The following is a 22,027-nucleotide window of genomic DNA, read 5'->3' as shown; positions in this document are numbered from 1 at the left end:
GCATACACTAAAAAGAAACTTTTAACATTAGCTATCTCAGTATATTGTGATAATGCAAATCTTTAGACCCAGCAAAAAAACCAAACCAAACCCGGCAGATTAAATTATTTTTCTGGCAACTGGCAAATCCATTAACCCCCGCCCCCCAAAACAGCCAGGCCAGTCAAATACTGGCTGGGTGGTAACCCTACTAGTGACAAGCAGGGCACTTGATGACAGGCTGTGACAGAATCTGGCCATTGGTGACAGGTGGGACAGTTGAGGACAGGCTGTGGCAGAACACAGCTGCTGGTGACAGGCAAGGCAGCTGGTGACAGAACATGGCCACTGGTGACGGAAGAGGGACAGGCAGGGCAGTTGGTGGCAGAATATGGCTGCTGGTGACAGCAAGGCAGCTGGTGACAGAAGAGGGACAGGCGGGGCAGTTGGTGACAGGCGGGGCAGTTGGTGACAGAACAGGGACAGGCGAGGCAGTTGGTGGCAGGCAAGGTAGTTGGCAGAACAGGGACAGGCGGGGCAGTTGGTGGCAGTTGGTGACAGAAGATGGCAGTTGGTGACAGAACAGGGATAGGCGGGGCAGTTGGTGACAGGCGGGGCAGTTGGTGACAGAACAGGGACAGGCAGGGCAGTTGGTGACAGGCAAGCCAGTTGGTGGGAGAACAGGGACAGGCGGGGCTGTTGGTGGCAGAAGATGGCAGTTGGTGACAGGTGGGGCAGTTGGTGACAGAACAGGGACAGGCGGGGCAGTTGGTGGCAGAAGATGGCAGTTGGTGACAGAACAGGGACAGGCGAGGCAGTTGGTGACAGGCAGGGCAGTTGGTGACAGACCAGGGACAGGTAGGGCAGTTGGTGACAGAACAGGGACAGGCGAGGCAGTTGGTGACAGGCGGGGCAGGTGATGGCAGAACAGAGACAGGCGGGGCAGTTGGTGACAGGCGAGGCAGATGGTGACAGAACAGGGACAGGAGGGGCAGTTGGTGACAGAAGATGGCAGTTGGTGGCAGAACAGGGACAGGCGGGGCAGTTGGTGGCAGAAGATGGCAGTTGGTGACAGAAGATGGCAGCTGGTGACAGGCAGGCCAGTTAGTGGCAGAACAGGGACAGGCGGGGCTGTTGGTGGCAGAAGATGGCAGTTGGTGACAGGTGGGGCAGTTTGTGACAGAACAGGGACAGGCAGGGCAGCTGGTGACAGGCAAGCCAGTTGGTGGGAGAACAGGGACAGGCGGGGCTGTTGGTGGCAGAAGATGGCAGTTGGTGACAGGTGGGGCAGTTGGTGACAGAACAGGGACAGGCGGGGCAGTTGGTGGCAGTTGGTGACAGAAGATGGCAGTTGGTGACAGGCAGGGCAGTTGGTGACAGACCAGGGACAGGTGGGGCAGTTGGTGACAGGTGGGGCAGTTGGTGACAGAACAGGGACAGGCGGGGCAGTTGGTGACAGAAGGTGGCAGAAGAGGGACAGGCAGGGCAGTTGGTGACAGAAGGTGGCAGTTGGTGACAGAACAGGGACAGGCGGGGCAGTTGGTGGCAGTTGGTGACAGAAGATGGCAGTTGGTGACAGGCAGGGCAGTTGGTGACAGAACAGGGACAGGCGGGGCAGTTGGTGGCAGAAGGTGACAGGTGGTGACAGAACAGGGACAGGTGGGGCAGTTGGGGGCAGAACATGGCAGTTGGTGGCAGAAGAGGGACAGGCAGGGCAGTTGGTGACAGAAGGTGGCAGTTGGTGACAGAACAGGGACAGGCGGGGCAGTTGGTGACAGAAGGTGGCAGTTGGTGACAGAACAGGGACAGGCGGGGCAGTTGGTGGCAGTTGGTGACAGAAGATGGCAGTTGGTGACAGGCAGGGCAGTTGGTGACAGAACAGGGACAGGCGGGGCAGTTGGTGGCAGTTGGTGACAGGTGGTGGCAGAAGAGGGACAGGCGGGGCAGTTGGTGACAGAAGGTGGCAGTTGGTGAGAGAACAGGGACAGGCGGGGCAGTTGGTGGCAGAAGTGGGGCAGGCAGGGCTATTGGTGGCAGTTGGTGAAAGAGGGTGGCAGAACAGGGACAGGCGGGGCAGTTGGTGAGAGAACAGGGACAGGCGGGGCAGAAGATGGCCGCTGGTGCCACCCCCCGCCCCTTGCCCGGCCTAGGGTCTCCCGGGCCCTGGGGCGGGGTTGCCGGGCGGGCAGGCGCTGAGGGGGGCGCTAGGCAGGATCCTGCGGACGGCGCCCGTTGCGGCCCCGGAAAGGTTTCCCGCCAGGGCCGCTGCTGTACTCGGGGCTGGGGCTGCGCAGCGAAGTGGAAGGGGACCCTGGCCGCCCGCTCTGGCCCCTGTAGCGGGCTCCGAACGTGCCGCCCTAGTAAAGATGGCGCCCGGCCGGCCCGCGCCCAACATGGCGCCGGCGGCCTCACGGCGGGCACGTGACCCGCGGCGGCCCCGCCCCCCGCCGCTCCGTGGAGTCCCGGTGAGCCCCCCCCCCCGCTGCTCTGCTCGCCGCCCAGCGGGGACGGGAGCCGGGCTGCAGAGGCTACGGGAGGCCGCGGCCTGAGCGGCCGATCGCAGCGCCCGCCGGGGATGTGCCGTGGGCTCGGGAGCCATGTCCAGGGTGGGCGGCCCCGGGCCGGCCGGCGGCCCCCCGGAGAAACGCTCCTTCAGCAAGCGGCTGTTCCGGGGCCGGGCCGGCGCGGGCTCGGCCCGCTCGCTCAGCGGCTTCATGAGCCGGGTGCTCAAGACCCTCTCCACCCTGTCGCACTACAGCAGCGAGCCCGAGGCGGCCCGCGGCCCGCAGCCCCCGCGCCTGCCCCCGCCGGCGGCGGCCCGCGGCCTGGGCAGCTGCTTCCACCCGGCCCGGCCGCCGCCGCCGCCGCCCAGCCCCGAGCCGCCGCTGCCGCCGCCGCCGCCCGAGGCGCTGGAGCCGGTGCCCGGGGTGGCCGGGCTGAAGAACCACGGGAACACGTGCTTCATGAACGCCGTCCTGCAGTGCCTCAGCAACACCGAGCTCTTCGCCGAGTACCTGGCGCTGGAGCACTACCGGGGCCAGGCGGGCGGCGAGCCGCCCTGCGCCGCGGACACCGCCCCCCCGCCCGGCGACGGCGCCCCCCCGCCGCCGCCGCCGCCCCCGCCCAAGGGCGAGGTCACCGAGCAGCTGGCGCAGCTGGTGCGGGCGCTCTGGACGCTGGAGTACACCCCGCAGCACAGCCGCGAGTTCAAGGTGAGGCGGGGCAGCCTCGGGGGCGCGGCTGCCTGGGCTCGCCTTTGGGCCGGGGGCCGCTGCTGGCCCTTTCCCCGGCGCCTGCCTCTGGCCCATGGGTGTAATCTGTGGAACACGTGCTCCGCGCCGCGCCCGCCACTGAGCAGCGCAGGTGAGGGGCTGGGGTGCAAACCCATCGGGCATGTGCCTCTGCTCAGGGCGTTCCCCGCCCTGCGGTCGCCGCTCTGGCTCGCCTGCCGGCGCTGCGTTTTGCCCTCAGCAGCGCTTTGTTTGAATTGGGTCAGATTTTTATTGAACAGCTGTGCTATGGTCCCCTACACGGGCACCTGCCATTCCTTGTTCACGCCCATTAGCTGGCCCCGGGCTATGTGGAAATCTTTCACCGTTTATAATGACTAAGAGGAGAACTTGTAACTGAAAAAGCAAGAGGAAAGGCAGGTTATACAAGGTCATACTTTAGTAGGACATAGGCTGACCTAATGTTTAGCTATTTCATTTACAAGCGTGAGGGCTTTGGTATACACTAGGGCAGTGGTTTTCAAACTGTGGGTCGCGCAACCCAGTACTGGGTCAAGGAATGTCAGGCACTGGGTCCCGGCGGCTCTCGTCAGCACCGCCAACTGGGCGGTTAAAAGGCGCATCGGCGGTGCTGCTTGGCTAAGGCAGGCTAGTTCCTACTTGTTCCGACACTGCACTGTACCCTGGAAGCTGCCAACAGCAGATCTGGCTCCTAGGCGGGGCAGGCCATGGGGTTCCAGGCACTGCCCCTGCCCTGAGCACTGGCGCTGCACTCCCATTGGCCGTGAACCAGCCAATGGGAGCTGGGGGGTGTGGTATCTGCAGGCAAAAACCATGTGGAGCCACTTTGCGGGTCTCTGCCTAGGAGCCGGACCCGCTGCTGGCCGCCTCTGGGGCACAGTGCAGTCTGTAGTACCAGGACAGGCAGGAAGCCTGCCTTAGCATCCCCGCTGTGCTGCTGACTGGGACCAACCCTGCCTGCCAATCCCCAGCCCTGAGCCCTCCCCCAAACCTGGAGCTGCTTTCTGCACCCCAAACCCCTCATCCCTGTCCCCACCCCAGAGCCTGAACCCAGAGCCCTGTCCCCACTCCTGCATCCCTTCATGTCCCCAAGCATTCCATCCCCTGCACCCCAACCCTCTGCCCCAGCCCTGAGTTGTGGGCGTCAACAATTTTCTTCAATTGGGTCACCAGGAAACGAGTTTGAATACCAGTGCACTAGGGAGATTCCTTTATTGTTTCAATTAAGTGTTTTCAGGAGAAAGGAACTCTTTTTAGTGGATATTTATCTTTTTATTCTTGGCCACAAATGTTTATTTTGGTTCTATTAAGAAGCTGGGACCAGATGTGTACCACTAGGTGAAGTATAAGCAGATTCATAAGGCATGTTGTACATTGGCAGTCACTAGTGACTGTCTGGGATAACCAATACCTATGCAGAACGTTGTTTCTCACAGTTCTGAGTAAGCAAAAATGCTAGCTGTCTGTAAACAGACAAACAGCAGATTGGAGTTTTCAAAGTTTGAAACGTCTGTCATGCAAAGCAAAAAACTAAATGTTGAAATCGAGTGTGAAGGTAAACTTGGCAGTGTTTGCAAACAGCTTGTTTCTTGTCTGTAGAGCAGCAGTTGCTTGTTAACCTGGCTATGCTAGCAATACACTACTTACCTTCTTAAACTAGTTTACTTTTAAGTTAGCCCTCCTCTCTCTTTACTCAGATCCAGTCTCATGTGCCAGTGGCTAACCTTGCCCTTGGGACTAGTTTGCCTGAGAACCCTTCTCTGAATAAGTTTTTAACTTATTAACATCAATACAAAACCAGGCTCATAGCAAGTTAAGTGTGTACCAGACTTTGTTTTGGTGATCTTTTCCTGTCTTAAAGCTTATTCCAAAGTCCCGTGGAACAGAATTTTGGGGCTCTTGACATGTCTGAAATACTATTTCTAGATATGTTTCAGAGTAACAGCCGTGTTAGTCTGTATTCGCAAAAAGAAAAGGAGTACTTGTGGCACCTTAGAGACTAACCAATTTATTTGAGCATAAGCTTTCGTGAGCTACAGCTCATTCATTGGATGCATAAAGTGGAAAATACAGTGAGGATGTTCTTATACACACAGACCATGAAAAAATGGGTGTTTGTAGTGATAAACACCCATTTTTTCATAGTCTGTGTGTATAAAAACATTATGTATCCAATGAAGTGAGCTGTAGCTCATGAAAGCTTATGCTCAAATAAATTGGTTAGTCTCTAAGGTGCCACAAGTACTCCTTTTCTTATTTCTAGATATGTGGCCCATATGTTGCTAATTGAAAGCTGCCTGGTGGAACCAACTTGTGGCTGTGAGCAGAAGGTACACTTCAGTCATCTGGTTCGCAAAGCTGAGCAATGAACAGTTTGTTTTGTGTAAATAGTACTCTTTCTCAAGTAGTCTCCTGTAACAACTGCTTGCTTTTGCCTCAGGCCACACTTTTTCTTTGGCATTTCTTTTTCCGGATGTGAAAACTGGGATAGTTTTAACTTGTGGTCTAGTCATAAGCATGATTGGGTTAGGTTACTTCTTGGTGTTCCTCGGAGAACTCTCACCCTAGATTTGGTCTACACAAGAAAAATTATTACCTGTATTACAACTGCTGCCATGAATATTGCAAGCACTGGTGTAGTCATGGCACCATGACAGGACAGAGCAGGTTTGCATGACTGCCCTAGCAGCTTACCACTAATGCAGTGGTTCTCAACCTATTTACTACTGTGGGCCACACATGAAGCTCTCTCTCTGTTATGTGGATGACATCCACACAATATATATAGTACTTGTGTGGCCCTGAGGATGTCACATGGGCTGCAGCTGTGTGCTGATAGGGCCACAGGTTGAGAACCACTGCATTGTTGCTGTAATATGACTTCCAATTTTTGTAGTCTAGCTGCAGGTGCTGTAGGACCTGGTGTTCATGATTCAGTGGGCATGACTTCCCAGCATGGTGCAGGAGAGTACTGTATTGATGCTGTCTTTCAGGAGGAATGCAAAGCATGGTTCTAATTTGAAACATGCTTCTCCAGAAGGGGCCTTGTGGGATTCAACATTTGTATTTCAGCAGCTCCAGAGACCTAACTTAGCTTCTAAGTGTCTTCAAAAAAGCAGACTTGCATTTTACATGATAGTGCCACAGACTCAAGCTATAAATCAAATGAGGTGCTTTCTGGCTCATGTATCGTCACCAGTAATAAATATTCTGCAGATCAGATTCTATACTTAGTAACTCCAGTATTTTTATTTTTAGTGTTCTATTCAAACTTGATAAACAATTCTCTTGGTTTTGTGAGAGCCCAGAAAGCATCCACCTTGCTGTTCCATTGCTGTGTGGATTCTGCAGTGCTAATGTGTTAAAATTAAAACTTGTTTTTGTCACTCAAGTGAGCAAGTCTGACTGATTACATGCAGAAAGTAGATCTGTTGAATAGTAAGATGCCATTCTTACAGAGTCAGTCATTTTAAAGGGTAGATTCTTACACTCAAACCAAGTTTCTGACCACGTGAAAATATACAATTTCACTTTTTGCAAGAGTGGAGGATTTTAATCTCCACATCTGTGCCAACTCCTGTTTTACTTGGGTGCATTCTGCCTACTTAAACATTTCTTCTGCAGTTTTAGTTTCTGCCCAAAGCTACTGTAAAGTATTGTGCTGTTAAATAGCTGTCATGTTTGCCCCAGAAGTCAGGTCACTTCTGTGGTGGTGGGGGAAGTGATCTTGTGTCTGTAGTCTTTAAAGCACTGTCGGTCCTTTGGGATGAAAGGCACCTGACAAAGCTACAGTAAGAGGTTATTCCTGGGCTAACTTTACTCCTAGCATAGTGAGAGTACAGTACTACTAAATTACCTTCTTTGAAACAATGACTCTTTGGAGCATCAAAATTCAGCTCTCCCTTGCAGGATTAAGAGATAGTGGAGACTTCATTTTGTTCATCTAAATGGTGAATTCTTTTCCTGCATGGCAGGATGAAGAGAGGATGTACTGGATTATAGCCAGAGCAGCCGGAAATATGGTTTGTGCGTCTGATGTGGCTCTTGAAGGCACGATAGGGCTCCGTTATCCAAATGATGGTGTGACCAGTGGAGATTGCAGGTCCCAGCATGCAGTGCTGTACCTTGATCTGAGCAACTAGGTCCCATCAAATTCCAGAATATGTAATCTTCACATGCTGCACTTTCTTACTGAAGATGAAGACAGTAATATCCTGACCCACCCGATGTATCTACTGGGTGTGCCCTCTTGATTCCTGTTAAATTGCCCATTTGGGGGTTGCACGGACACAATTTAGGCTCCCTAATCTTCTGAATTTGGGACAATGGCCAGCAATCTTGTCTGTTTCCACACAGGAAATCCACTGATGTCTTTCCATTGCAGTCCTGCTATTTCCATGTTTTTTGTTGTGGAGGTCTGTTAATTCATTTGTGAGCTGGGCCCCACTAGCTGCTGTCCCTGTCATGTGTGCGTGGCACAGCTAACTGCATATTCAGCGATTACATTGTGCATAGTTGCTGTGTGGGGTCCTCATGTGAGTGAACACTTGAGTTTTCAATACTGAATATCGTGCTGGGCTGTATAAGCACTTGAAGAACAGACCCCTTGAACTGCAGGAATAATGAAACCATTTCTAGACGTGCTTGGGGACACAGATACTTCAAATCATTTTTTTTCTGATAGTGCCTCGAGTGTGCAAAGTGCTTCCTGAATAGAGAAAGGACAGTCTTGTCCCAAGGAGTCCACAGTCTAAAAACTAGTCTTTGAATGGGTCATATAAACTGTTACCAATTACTCCTTCGACTGCCATGATCAAATAATCAGTTGAACTTGCATTTGGAAATTTATAAATGACTTCAGATTGCAGTGGAGTTTACATTGCAGTGACAAAATAGCGATGGAAGTGGGGGAAGGGAGCATCTACTACTCTTGTGCTTGTACAAGGCATCCATGAGGCCTCACTTGTTTAGTCTTTAAGCACTACCATCATGTTCGTGATTAATAACAATGATACCTAGATAGAAATAACTCCTGCCTTCAAAAGGTTTTAGTAGAACTCTTTTTTTCTGCATTCCCATTCCTCTCAAAAACCCCACAACTGCTAGGCGAACACCTCTTTCTAGGCATTCGTTATATGCCTCTCTCACATACCATCTTTTGAGTCACCTGAGGAGCCTTCTGGATGATCTGTCAAGCAACATATCATGGGGAATCTAAGCTCACTAGCTGTCCGTGTGAACCCTGCTGCAATGCACTGAAAGTTCCCTAGCATGCTTTGATATACTCCTGTTTATCCTATTCAGAGGGGCCACACGGACAATAGATTCACACCCTAACTTACTGGTTTCACAGTAGCAGCCGTGTTAGTCTGTATCCGCAAAAAGAAAAGCTCACGAAAGCTTATGCTCAAATAAATGTGTTAGTCTCTAAGGTGCCACAAGTCCTCCTTTTCTTTTTGCGGATACAGACTAACACGGCTGCTACTCTGAAACCATTCATTTAGCTCTCGCTTTTAAATGGAAAAATTCAAGTTCTACTTTTTCCCATACTTTACAGTCCCCGCCTTAGCCACACAAGAGTATTTACTTATACCTTTAAAGAGGCATTGTGCAAATCTGTCAGTTAGCAAATAATCCCATTAAACACAGGATTTAACAGCAGGCTCAGGATGGTTACACTTCAGGACAGAGAATGCAAAAAGTCAATTCACTAGAAACAGCTTGCCCCTTGTAAAGAGGCAGCCTAGCTAGCACATGAGAGTGTAATCATCAAATCACTTTGTATCTGGTATAAACCTGCTTGCTCACTCCTTGCAGATGTGAAGATGGACCTTACTCAGTGCCAGTAGCTCACGAAAGCTTATGCTCGAATAAATTTGTTAGTCTCTAAGGTGCCACAAGTCCTCCTTTTCTTTTAGCTAAACGAATGTTATCCTGTTATCAGAAGCAACACACTGTTTCCTAATTCTATCCTTTCCTTAGTCAGTCTTTAATATGTTTGTTAAAGTTTGAAGGTATCTAGAGGAGAGCAATATTGCACCCCATCCTAATAACTTCCTGTGCAGACTTTTTGGAAGCCCTAAAAGCTTGTTACCAGAAAATAATTACCCAAAGGTAAAGTTCCTGTAACTGTTAGTGTAGCAGCCAGCATGCTGTGAAAATTCCAGTCCCCTCTGCTCTGTGACTTGGGATGGAGCTGGACAGTTGCTGGACAAACACAATTTTCCCTTCTCTCTGTGGAGTAAGTTGGGATGGGGAGAAAATGCTGATCTGCCGGGGTTGTTGACTCTTACTGTCACTTGCACCCCGGCTGACTCTTGTCTCCTCCTTGGTCCTTGAGTGTCTCTTCTATCTGCTTGCCCTTACGACTTGTCCTCTGAGAGAGGGCACCTCCCTCTGAACCCTTATTGACAGGCACCTCAGAGTGGATGAAGGCTCCAAACACCCTTTATCCTTCACTATGTTTCTGTAGCGGTTAAGGTGTGTTCTTCCCGCTCAGTTTGCCTGTGAGAAATTGCCTAACCCATGGTCCATGAATCACAAAATCGTATTTTTTTTTAATAACCCAGAAAATCCGGTTAAGACAGAGAGTTTGTAGAACATACCTCTCGTGGTAACTCTGTGGAGCTTGCTGTAGCTAGTTCTGTAGTGAAAAGATAATGTTTATAGAGCTAGAATCACTATCCACTCTCTGATCAGATGTGCCATGTTTTGTGAGTGTCCCAGGATCTCTCCAGTCTCCTAGGACCTGTTTTATTTTTAAATAAAGCCCTGGATTTATGTCCTGGCCTCTGATAAAGGGGGTGTCCAAAGCTCATTATACACTAATAAAAGTGCTTACCCAGTTCCACTGGATTATCGTTGTTCCAGACCGATGCTTTGTGTGTAATCCATTGCGGGTAGATCCACAGATGGTGTCTGCAACCAATTCCAACTTTAAGGTAAGGCTCCATTGTGGGATGTTTGGAGTTACTCATTAAGCTCTCTGATAGAAGTGGAACTGTCCTATAACTGATAAATGCTGTGTGTTGATCTGATTGATGAGATGTTTATTGCATAAATATATTGGTTTGGTTTAGTTAGGGTGTGTGACCAGGGTCCCAGGGGAGCCAACTGAGGTCACTCAATTAGGGTGAACTCCAAAGAATGGAGCAGACAATCTCCAAAGCTGATGGATATTCCAATACTTAAATTTACCTCCAGCACAAAACAGCTTCTCTAATACCTCACTGGTTCCCCAGAAGTCAGCAACACAGTTTCCTTAAAGCCACCCAGCCTCAGGCCTCCACTACACGCAAGTCAAATATGGGGAGGATTACTGGAAATCTTCTTCATCACATAAAGTTCTACCAATCCCAAAGGCTCGGACACATTACCTCCCAGGTTAATGAATATTCTAGATCTTACCCAAATACATGCTTACAGCCAATTCTTATTAACTAAACTAATATTTATTTAAAAAAGAGGGAGTATTGGTTAAAAGATCAGTATACATACAGACATGAGTACAATTCTTGAGATTGATTCATAGCAGAGATGGTGAGCTTTGTAGTTGCAAAGAGTTCTTTCAGAATTAGTTCATAGGTTATAGTCCAATAATTATATTCAGGGTAATTCCAGGTTAGGGCTGGAGATCTCAATCTTGGGCTTAAGCTTCCCCTGCATGAAGCATCAGCAGGTCTGAGATAAAATGGATTGAGACCCAAGGCATCTTTATACAGTTTGGAGTCCTTAGGCGAACAATAGGCAATCACGGATACTTTGATTTCCTAAGAATCACTGGTGATTAACTACCCAATTTAACACAAGGCAATTTATCCATTAGGCAGTCTATCACAAACTTTAAAGAGACAGGTTTCAGAGTAACAGCTGTGTTAGTCTGTATTCGCAAAAAGAAAAGGAGTACTTGTGGCACCTTAGAGACTAACCAATTTATTTGAGCATGAGCTTTCGTGAGCTACAGCTCACTTCATCCGATGAAGTGAGCTGTAGCTCACGAAAGCTCATGCTCAAATAAATTGGTTAGTCTCTAAGGTGCCACAAGTACTCCTTTTCTTTTTAAAGAGACACATACACAATGACATTATTGCACCCAAGATTAATCTAAATGTTAATATTCCCTTTTGATCTCTGAATCAATAGCTATAGTGACAGGAACAGTGTGTTTACATGGCTTGCATTTAACAAGATATGAGTACATACATACAATTAATATCACCTCTAATTTCTAACAATACACGTTTACATTTCAAAGTTCTAGACCATCTACCATGGAATGGCCCTAATGACCATTTACATACTGATCTACCATCTCTCTAATGGTTGATTCTGGGTCAATTATCCTGCAAGCTGCTTAACCCTTTCTGGCCACGTGTCACATTTTGTATAAGATTCGTTGCAATTATCTAACAGTGGTAGCAGCAATGATTTGCATGGTCATATTTTAATTAGATAGCATCACAGGGGGCTGTATGAAAAAATAAGCTGGAAGAGAAAAAGCAGCAAATTATCTTGGAGAAGGTACTTTCCAGTCCTAAATTTTAATAAGCCTAGCTCAAGATAAGCCACTTCTCAGCGAACACCTGATTTGTTGAGAGACAGTGCTCCGACAGGAGGGAGCCAGAAGCTCAAAAGGACTGTAGCAATGTAAAAAGGGACTCTCTCTGCCTGTTGAGAGGGGGGAGTTGCTTGGGGAACTAGATTAAGATACAGGTACCAGCTGGAGGTGTCTGAAGAAGATAGGCCTATCTAGGTTACCGTTGGGGATGGTAAACCACTAGGTAAGATAGACATACAAGTATATTGTTCTAAAATCCTTTTTCTCTAAGTGCTTTATTCCTACTAAACAATAAACAACATAGCAATGCTTTGGTTTTGAGGAAGCTGTTTGGTATATGTAGTGACCACTGGTCCAGAATTCCTCAAGGGAAGAACCTAGTCAGACCTGCTTGATAACTGTGATTGGTGCAGTGGGCCCTGGCTACAGCATGCTGGGTAAGAGTGGGAGAATTATGGAATTCTGTCCCAGGAGAGGTAAAGGCATGGGGCCTGACTGGGGGGAGGGCTCTCCCGGAGACCAGAAAGGGGGCAGAGATGCAGTGAGGCATGCAGCTGAGATAATCTCCTCCCAGATTGTGAACTCTTGCCCAGCAGATGGATTCTAGCCTGCCAGGGGACTCGACATCTTTGTCTGCGTTTAGAACTATAGAATCGCTTTAACTTGTTCTTACTATAATTGTACTCTGTTAAATCTCTCTTTGCCAGACACTAGCCCTTCTTCTCCCGAGTTTTCACATGGTCTCTGGCTTTTTAGAAAAACGACTTGATGGCAGCTCTTCCTCTCCTCTGACGTCTTGGTACTTGCATCTGTGTGTTTGTACGGTAGTTTCTCGGCACTAGCTTTGGGAGAATAGCACTATGTAATGGAGCTGGGCAGGGTTGGAGGGGGAGATTCTGCGGAAGAAGCACTGTTGAATGTAGAGGTGGCGTGTGTTCCCGCTCTCTGCTTGGGGGGGACTCTGCTTTCTGTGGCTCTTGTGCCCTGACAAAATGCAACGACCAGCTTCTCCTGGCTGTTCGGCTTTTTTTCTGCCTAATGAGAGCAGCAGCTCTGCTAACTAGTGCCAATTTCGCAGCCTCTGCTTCCTTTCTCCTCTTGGTAATGTTGTGGGATTGGCAACACGCAATTGCTGGGTAAGCAGTAGCTGTGCCTCAGGCTTGCCATTTCTTCCTCTGAACAGCTTTGGGCTCTAACACACACAGAACAATCTGTGCCAGAGAGATTTTTAAAGCTGTTTAAAGGATATCGGTGTCCAATTTCCATTAAAAGCAGTGAGAATTAGGCTTTGAAAATCTCACTTTCAGCACTCTCCAAACTCCCCTAACTGGCCTTCCTTGGGCTCTTGTTCTCCTTCTCATGGGGCTTCTCCTGGGAACAATATTATATATTCTCTTTTGAACTTTACATACTAACTGCCCGTCAACTCAGGACCTGAGTACATAGGCTGTAAAGCATCCTTAGTTGGCTAGAGCATGTTGATGGTGATGCTTTACATTCTACGAGTTGAGGACTGCCTTTTTTTTTTTTTTTTTTTTTGGTAACTTTGACTTAAAGGAGCATTTGTATTTTGTAAATTTTGACATTTGATACTGAGCTGAATTCTTAGCAGAGCTGATGGATAACTGCCAGGAGTGCTATAAATTTGATCACTATGCTATATTGACAAAACTGCACCCATTCTATTGTTCGTGTAATTTATAATACTTAGTATTTGTATAGAAATAAATCCCAGGGTTTCAAGATGCACATGCTTTGGGGACATTCTTGATGTCAGCACCAGTACCATGAGAAGCAATCTTGTAAATATTGTGGAGGTGCTGAAGTCTTAGAACCGGATGTAGTTAATTGCTTTGCAAAATTTAGCAATCCAAAGTCCTGGGAAAACCAAGTGCAGGGTAGTGTTGGGTGCATTAGAAAAACCATACACAGACATCACTGTGGAACTGACTGCGCAAATTAGGGATGGTGGTAGCTAAAGGTCAGGATGAATGTTGAATATTTAGAATATCGGGCACTTTAATTGGCTTTAATGAATGTTACTGCTTCTGCGCCTTGGACAGAGGTAGCATCTCATGCTGGATGGAGTTAGCGCACAATCATTCGTTTAGATATTGTAAGTGTCGCATGTTTGAAAAGGTGGAGAATCTAAACCATCTATGTGGGGGAAAGAGCAATCCATCCTCGGAGGCTTTACTTCTGGGGACGCGCGCCTGTATGTGGGGGAGAAGAAACGTAGGAATTTTACTGCTAGAAGAGTTGCCCATACTCCACAACAGCATTTGAGTGCAATCCAGGGACAGTAGTAAAGCAAAATGTTCTGTGGACAAATGTGTTCAAAGTGCATGTGGTATGAACAATGAAATCCTTATATAAATAAAACCTCTGAGAGAGGAATGCTTCTTGTATAACAGGGAAATTTCTTACCAGTTAGTACAAGTTCGTTATGTTCTGTATCAGTTTAGGTCAAGTCTGTACAAATGGTGAAATGTTGAGCAAATCTAGGGATGAAGGAATAAATTGATCCAATATATGTATTTGCATATCATCACTATGGTATGAAGCAGTGCTTTCCTAAGACCACAGACATGTTTCCAGGAATGGGTTATTGCCTTCCACTGCTGACTGTTGACAACTCCCACTATGGTATGAGCTTGCTATGTGAAATCTTAGTAGAAATAATAAAATATTTCTGGTTTCAATCTGCTTAAATAAGAGCTAGCTCTGTTGTGTAAATTCCTTAACAGTTGCAATAGACCAGAGGTTCTTAAACTGTGGTCCGCGGACCGCCAATGGCCCACAAGCTCCATTCAGGTGGTCTGCGGATAGTTCCCTCTAAGGTGTGTGCCTGAGCGACCGCACATGAGAGAGTGATGGTCCACTCGCCTAATTAGTGGAGCCACATAGGCGTGGCTCCACTAATTAGGTGCCTGGACCCTGGAGAAGACACACTTGTAAGATAAGGTAGTGGCCTTGGGGAGTAGGTGGGAGGGGGCAGTGGGGTGAGGAGGGATTGAGGGAATTTGGGACATGCAGGGCTGTGGAGGCCAGAGAAAGAGGTGACTTTCCCCAGCTCCAGGGCTGCGGCTGCTGGAGAGTGACTCTCCTCCTTCCCAGCTCCAGTTCGGGGGCTGCTGGGGCGGGGGAGAGAGGGCACATCCATCGCATTAGAAAGGTAAGACTACTGATATTAAAATCTGAGTTCTGTGCTTTCATTTGTAGACAAAAAAAGTTAATTAAGGTTTTTTATATAGCGCTTTTATCCAAACAGTACAAACAACAGTTGGAAAGATCATTAAGTGGTCCGCCGAGGCCCTTAGCAATTTTCAAGTGGTCCGCGAAAAAAAAAAGTGCAAACGGCTGCAATAGACAATTGAACTACGTCCTGCGTAAAGGCAGTTCTTTTAGTACAGATTGGTTATATGTCTTTTATCCAAACGTTAACACATGCTGCCTTGTGATCACTGACTTCTATAGGGACAGTAAAGCTCAGTTTCTTTGTAAGTTGGATAAACATTGGACTCTGGTCATTCATCTGTTAATTCTGCTTCTGACCTTTAAAAAGGTGACTCTTAATGAGTGCTTAAGTCCATTGCTATTGATCCTACTTTCCTGGTAGATGGAGAGAGGTTAGAAATTCCCAGTCTGCTGCCTGGCCTGGGCTGCCTGGCCCATGCTGACCTTCTGGGCAGAACTTTTCCCCTACACATGCAGTCATTTGGGTCATGAGCTTCTTAGCTTCCATCCCATGCATTAGACTAAAAGAGAGTCCTTTTAGGAAACCAGTTCATTGTTATACGGGCAGTGGGATCCCCCTTCAGGTCAGAGTTTAATATCTTGTACCCTGCACGTTCAGCATAGTGGTCAGTTCTTTTTATTCTGTGCAAAAGGTCAATTGCATGTTTGTTTTAAAATAGTTGTATATGAAACAGTATAGGAGGACTTGTGGCACCTTAGAGACTAACCAATTTATTTGACCATAAGCTTTCGTGAGCTACAGCTCACTTCATCGGATGCATTCAGTGGAAAATACAGTGGGGAGATTTGTATACATACACACTGTAAAGAGAGTGATCACTTAAGGTGAGATATTACCAGCAGGAGAGTTGGGGGGGGAAAAAACCTTTTGTAGTGATAATCAAGGTGGGCCATTTCCAGCAGTTGACAAGAACGTCTGAGGAACAGTGGGGGGTGGAATAAACATGGGGAAATAGTTTTACTTTGTATAATGACCCATCCGCTCCCAGTCTCTAGTCAAGCCTAAGTTAATTGTATCCAGTTTGCAATTTGAATTAATTTGCATACTGGATACAATTAACTTAGGCTTGAATAGAGACTGGGAGCGGATGGGTCATTATACAAAGTAAAACTATTTCCCCCCCCCCCACCCCTCACGAAAGCTTATGCTCAAATAAATGTTAGTCTCTAAGGTGCCACAAGTCCTCCTTTTTCTTTTTGCGAATACAGACTAACACGGCTGCTACTCTGAAACATGAAACAGTATGTGGTTCTAACCTTGGCTCCAGGCCCACCATTTTCCTGTTGTATGGATAGTTCTTCTTGTGAAAGAAGCAACTCTATGCACCGTTTAAAACTTGTTTCGGGAGCATTTCCCAGTTGATCATGTTTAGTGGAGTTTGCAGTGAGGCAGTAATGTGTTTATGGAGTGCGCTCCAGTCAGCGAGTGATCACCCCAGCCTGTCTGTTCTGCTTCAGCGCGAGGGGATGGGATGCAGGCTTGAACCCAGTCACGTCATGTTTGCCTTTTTCAGCCAGTTTCGCATGTTGGTAGCGCTAGTGTAGACTGCTGGGTGTTTGGCACTGTGCTTGTCTAGGCTGGCGTAGATCTAGGCAAGGTGACGTTGTGCTTGAAACGCCGTTGCCCCATCTTTGCTACCACTGGTAGAGATGTAATGATGGCAGACTTCCAAAAAAAAGGTTAGTATAGATGTGGTGAATTGAGTGCTAATCCCACAGCTGCTCTGTTAGTTGGTATCATTGTCAGGTGCCTTTTCTTACTAAAATTGAACAGAAGGTTTTTAAACTTTACTTTAAAACAGTTGAAGCACTTCTGGCATGTTATCGGGAGTAAATGTGATCTGCTATTCGCTGAAGTCTCTGGTAATCTTCCCAAGTTAATTTTTTTTGTTTAATCATCAGTAAAATCTGAGCTTTGCTTTTACTACTCGTCTGTAGTTGCTACTAGAAGACCCCACACATCTTTCAAAATGCTAGTCAGTGTTTGCTGCCTTTTTGCTCTGACCTTGAGGCGGGCTCACTGAGATTAGGTCGTCATCAGGCTGCTGCTTTGATCTGTCAAGTTCAGTGGTTTGCTGGCAATTTGAGTGGGTTAGGCTGTGAGTGGTAAAGGAGAAGGAAGTTAGAAACGGAAAGCAAATTTCAATGTTGAACAGTCAGGAGAAGCTGCCTCCATTGTAAAGCCAGGTCTGCAGTAAGGAAGAAGAGTGGCAATGAGGCCTGACATTTTTAGAAGGGAAAGGAAACAAACACAAGGAGGGGTAAGCAACTGTACAGTTGTAGCTGTATGTTGCTTTGCCAGATAGCCCTAAAAGCTTTTTCTAATGAGGTGTGTGATCTCAGAGGTGGCTGGGCACTGTAACTTATGTCACAATTTTTATCATATAGCCAAAGCATAAGCAGCAAAAACATCAAGCTGCCTCTTTTAGTCACCCACTGGGACATGATAAAATAAGTGAGTGACTTGTTCCAATGAGACTGAAATTAATCCATATGTCCTAACCCTTCATTTGCAGACTAGCATTTATAAATGAGTGTGCTTGCCATGGAATTGAGCCTATTCAAGGTCCCATTTGAAATTTGGCCTTTAAGAATAGTTAGTGACATCTGATCATTTTGGATGTGACTGACATGACAGTTAAGTTCTCACATTTTACAGCACATGAAATGTGCTAGGAGCTTTACAGAAGAAATAAAAGCAAAGTCCCTGCCCCAGTGGGTTTACAATCTAATTTGAGATATGAGGCAAAAAGGTGGGAAGGAAAACTGCAAAGGGAAGTGACTTGCTTAAGATTGCACAGCAGGTCAGTGGCGGGGCACTAAGGTCTCCTGAGTCCCAATCCTGTGCCCTGTCTCTGCATTTTAACTATATTTTGAATCCTGCTCATGTGAAAACAGCATCCCATCCCTTGGTATTTTGCCCAGTAGCATTGAGACCCAGGTCTAGCTATATCGATTGATTCACTGAATGTTTATATTTTTAATAGCAGGGTTGTCTACACAGTACCATCCCCAATTGCTGTGTGGCCAAAGGAGTGGGTTATTTTACTGGAAGGCTTATGATTATGGTGTCCCTGACAAATTGTTTTTTCTTCAACAAAATTAGAGAAAACTAGAAATAGGATCGTTAAAGGTTAAAACTAGAGGAATGGGGCTAACTGCTAGTGTTTTGCCAGACTGCTGGCATAGGGAAAGCTGGGCAGTGTTCATTGATCTATGAATTTGTATGAAACATGGGGTAGGAATCCACTGTGCTGCTTCTTAATATGCCCAGTTTCTATTGAGGCTGTGACTTTCTTTAAGGAAAAGCTAATTACCACACTTGTCTCTCTGAAGAAGGCGAGTGCTCTGGTGTAGAACAGAACATAGCAGCAGCTTCGGGGCGGGGGAGCTGCCAGAGAGGCTTCCGCTTTCCTCTTTGGAATGCCATGCTTAGCTGTGTTTGGCAACAAGACTCATTAAGCAATTTTGGATAAGGATAAAGAGCCTTAACGCTTCTCCTAGCAATTTCATATGCAGTAAGACGGTAAAGCCTGATTGATCTTCATGATGGCCAATTGATGGCTGTATTTCTTTCTTAAATTCTGAAAGACTGAATTTACTACAAGGCTGTAAAATCTATCACAAAGGAAAAGGGTTCAGTTTATCAAAGTTATAAGCACCTTATTTTTAGTACCAGGGTAGCATGACAGTCAAACACGCTTGGGAGGCTAGTGGTGAGCTCAGTGCATTGTCAGCTTAATGTCCATCTGAGACAGAGCAGGGAGCTTTTAAACAGCCATTGAGATGTTGTTTGCATGTGGCTTATTCCTCTCCATCTACACAATAATAATGGATGGCTTACTGTTTGTCTGGCCAGATGGCATTACTTTATGTGCGAAGGCTGGGAAGGTTAACTGTAGTACATACAAACGTACTCAGCCGTGAGGGAGCCCTATAAAACCTGGAGCAAAACTTCACCAGGAGCCATAAAACTGGCTGTTTCTCTGTGGACTAAGTATATAAAAGCTTTCTTGAAATGTCTACCTTTTGAGGTGGGAGGTGGCTTTTTCTATTCACTGGGATACAACAGTCATTGAGAGGTACTGTTTTGAAATACAAATGTGCCATTTCAAAGGACTGTCCTTCTGACCCATCTTAAACTAGAGTAGAAATCATGGTGAAGTGAATTTGTGCCACAGTCTTCCGACTGGCTGATCTTTCTTGTTAGTCCCCATGTTCCAGAATGTTCACCACCAAGAAGCTAAAAAGCCCTGTGGAGAGACCTCTTTCTCCCAATGGCTTTAGTAGCCATGTGACTGTATGCTAACCCCCCCTTGCCACTTAACCCTTTGTAGGTCTAGGATTAGGACTTTTGGGAGGGTTAGTGAGAGGATTATTTTGGCTATCCCCCCTCTCCCTTCCCCAGATCCCTCCCCCATATCTGATCCTTCTTAAATTGAAGGGCGAGTTGATGGTGACCTAAGGTCTGCTGCATCCTCTGCTGCAGGAGATGTGGCACTTGTGCTTGAGCCCGTGCCTGGTTGCCACCATCTAACACTTGTTTGAGGAATGACTCTCCAGATCAGCTGGAAATCTGGGGGATGCTAAGCCTCCCTCTGTCTGGGGAGTGGGTTGTGACCGAATGCACCCCCGTATTCACACCCTGCACCCCAGTGTAATTATCTTTGTACAGAATATGCCTTGGGAGATATCATTTGAAAACTAATAACTCACTAGTCAATAATATCATGGAGCAATGTGTGTAGCAACATTATATGTAAAGTTATGAATTCCCCCCTAGGACGTTGTTAGCACATGTTCAAACCTATGTAGCCCTGACTAAGCAGTAGTTAAACAGGTCTATCCTAAACAAATACATGTAAACTGAAGTAAATATATTTAAGCAGTAAACAGGGTTCTTGGAACAGCTAGAAGGGTAAACCGGTAACTCAAAGACAAAGGACAAGCTGATTCCTCTAGCGAGCTGTCATAAAAGTTGATTGGCGATCACTGTTCTGGTGGCCATTTTTGGCAATGAGGGGGGGACAGGAACAGATTGATCTGCCTTTTAGTAGCAACAACATAGAACCTCTTTCACCAGGACACTCTGTGGCTCTATCCTGTCAGCTGGAAGAAACTTTGTCCCTGGGTAACCCTCAGGACAACGCATTTCAAAGTGTGACTGGACTATAAAAATCACCCCAAGTTATCTTTTTCTCTCCTTATCTCTGTCTCATCTAAGAAAACAAAGGAACCAGCCTTTTGACTTTGGGTGTGATTCTGACATGAAAATGTGGTCAGCAGCGTAGCTGGTAATGTGGTGAGGATTTTACTTTGAATCAAATCTAGTTTAAGTTTTAGCTACTAGAAGGCATTTTATTTTGTAATCATTTCTGACTTTAATGCCTTGAGTGAGTACAACTATATCTCTTTGAAGTTAAATAAACTTGTTTTTAATCAAAACTAATCTAGTGTTTAAACTGAACTGTTTGGGTAACTCCAGATATTAGGTCTGTTGCCACTGTAAGGGAACAAATTTCCAGTAGTTTGCTACTTTAACTGAACTGCCCAGGAGAGGGCTGGACAGTGCAGAATACACATTTTGGGGAAAATTTGGGACTGGGAGTGTGTTGGGGTCACCCTGCACATAGTAAGCAAGGCTGCTGGAAGCCAGAGTGTAGCTGGTATGTAGCTGACAGGCTCCTCGAGTCAGAATTGCTGGACCAGGGCTGCAGCTATACACAGACACTCAGGGCGTGCCCTGCATGCTGTTTGAGAGTGACCCAGGTTAGGAGATACAACAGCAAAACTTTGTGAGGCACCCAAGGTTTCAGGGCAGGGGGGGATGGAACCCCTCATTGGTATGCATTGCACGCTGGAATGTGACAGGAGTGTTGGGCAGAGCTTTCCCCCCCACTGTTTCCTCTCTATGTTTTCTTATCTCTCTATTGGGAAGCAACAGCATCTCCTTTCCCCATTTTGTATTTGTGCTCTGTTTTTGTTGTGTTCTCCCTCCCCCCAAACATTTTCTCTTTGCCCCCTCACAGAGATGCCCTTTCCTTCTCTGTCCCCAAGGAGGCACTGCAATCAGTGGGGCAGGGAGAGGAACGTGGAATCCCTCTTCCTGTTGCAGCCTCCCCTGGGATTCAGTCTCCTCTTTGGATACATCTGGTGGGGAAAAAAGCTTGAGGTTTGCTCAGAGTTGGCCGATGTGTTTAGGCTGAGATTAGGTCAACATTGGCTTTCTTCCTACTCTAACCAAACCCTTCCTTTGTTGCTGTATTACCTCTTCTATTTCTGCCTCATCTCCCCCCCCCCACCCCAGTTGTTACTGCTACTGTTAAGGGTGTGGGGAAGGGAGACTGTTTCATCTGCTTCTGTATCCTTGGCACCGTTTCCCTGCCTACAGTTAAGGCAGCTCCTCCTCTGTACTGTCCTCTGTATCTGGAGGCCATGCTGGTCCCTCGATGGAGGAGTCAGCCCAGTGGCGGGCAGGCCAGGAAGGAACATGTGGTGGCCTCACACCAGTTATTGCAAACCCAGGTGGCTTTTTGATTGAAGTCTCCAGTGTTTCAGGGACACTGTGTCCTGTTTTGGGGACAAATAGAACATCTTGACTGTCCAACCCCTTTTTAGTTCCATGGTGTTTTGCTCTTGGAGAAACAAACTCTGCAGTTTCCGGATTTCTATTTCACCTTTATAGAGAAGGATAGCTGGCTGGGGAGGGGCGTGTGTGTGTGGAGCAGGCTGGAGGTGGACACGTTGGTGCTATGGAGATCTCTCTCTCTCTCTCTCTCTCTCTCAGCATGGGATGTTCTGCCTCTAACATCATCTCCCAAATGCAGAATGAGGTTTGTGCGTGATAAAAATCTGTCTGAACGTCACTGGTGTTCTGTATTGAAAGATAAAGAATAGATATCTTTCCTGTGCATATCTGTGCCATTATGTTTTCAGACCTCTAATGAGCTAGCCTCATCCGTGTACATACAAAATCCTTTTA

At 47.2% G+C, this 22,027-nt stretch overlaps 1 protein-coding gene across 2 annotated transcripts in view; it reads left to right on the top strand.

The window, feature by feature from the left end:
* The first annotated feature begins 2,576 nt into the window (after positions 1-2,576).
* The window catches only part of USP31 (ubiquitin specific peptidase 31), a 73,657-nt gene continuing 54,206 nt past the window's right edge, over positions 2,577-22,027 (top strand). For both annotated transcript variants that reach the window (XM_074964934.1, XM_074964933.1), the window contains exon 1: positions 2,577-3,191. In XM_074964934.1, coding sequence (XP_074821035.1) covers positions 2,577-3,191 — 615 coding nt within the window. The remainder of the gene's footprint in view (positions 3,192-22,027) is intronic.

Source organism: Natator depressus, chromosome 10, assembly GCF_965152275.1.
Source record: "Natator depressus isolate rNatDep1 chromosome 10, rNatDep2.hap1, whole genome shotgun sequence".
Taxonomy (NCBI): domain Eukaryota; kingdom Metazoa; phylum Chordata; order Testudines; family Cheloniidae; genus Natator; species Natator depressus.
Note: the sequence above shows the minus strand (reverse complement) of the source record. Positions and strands in the feature narration are given on the sequence as shown.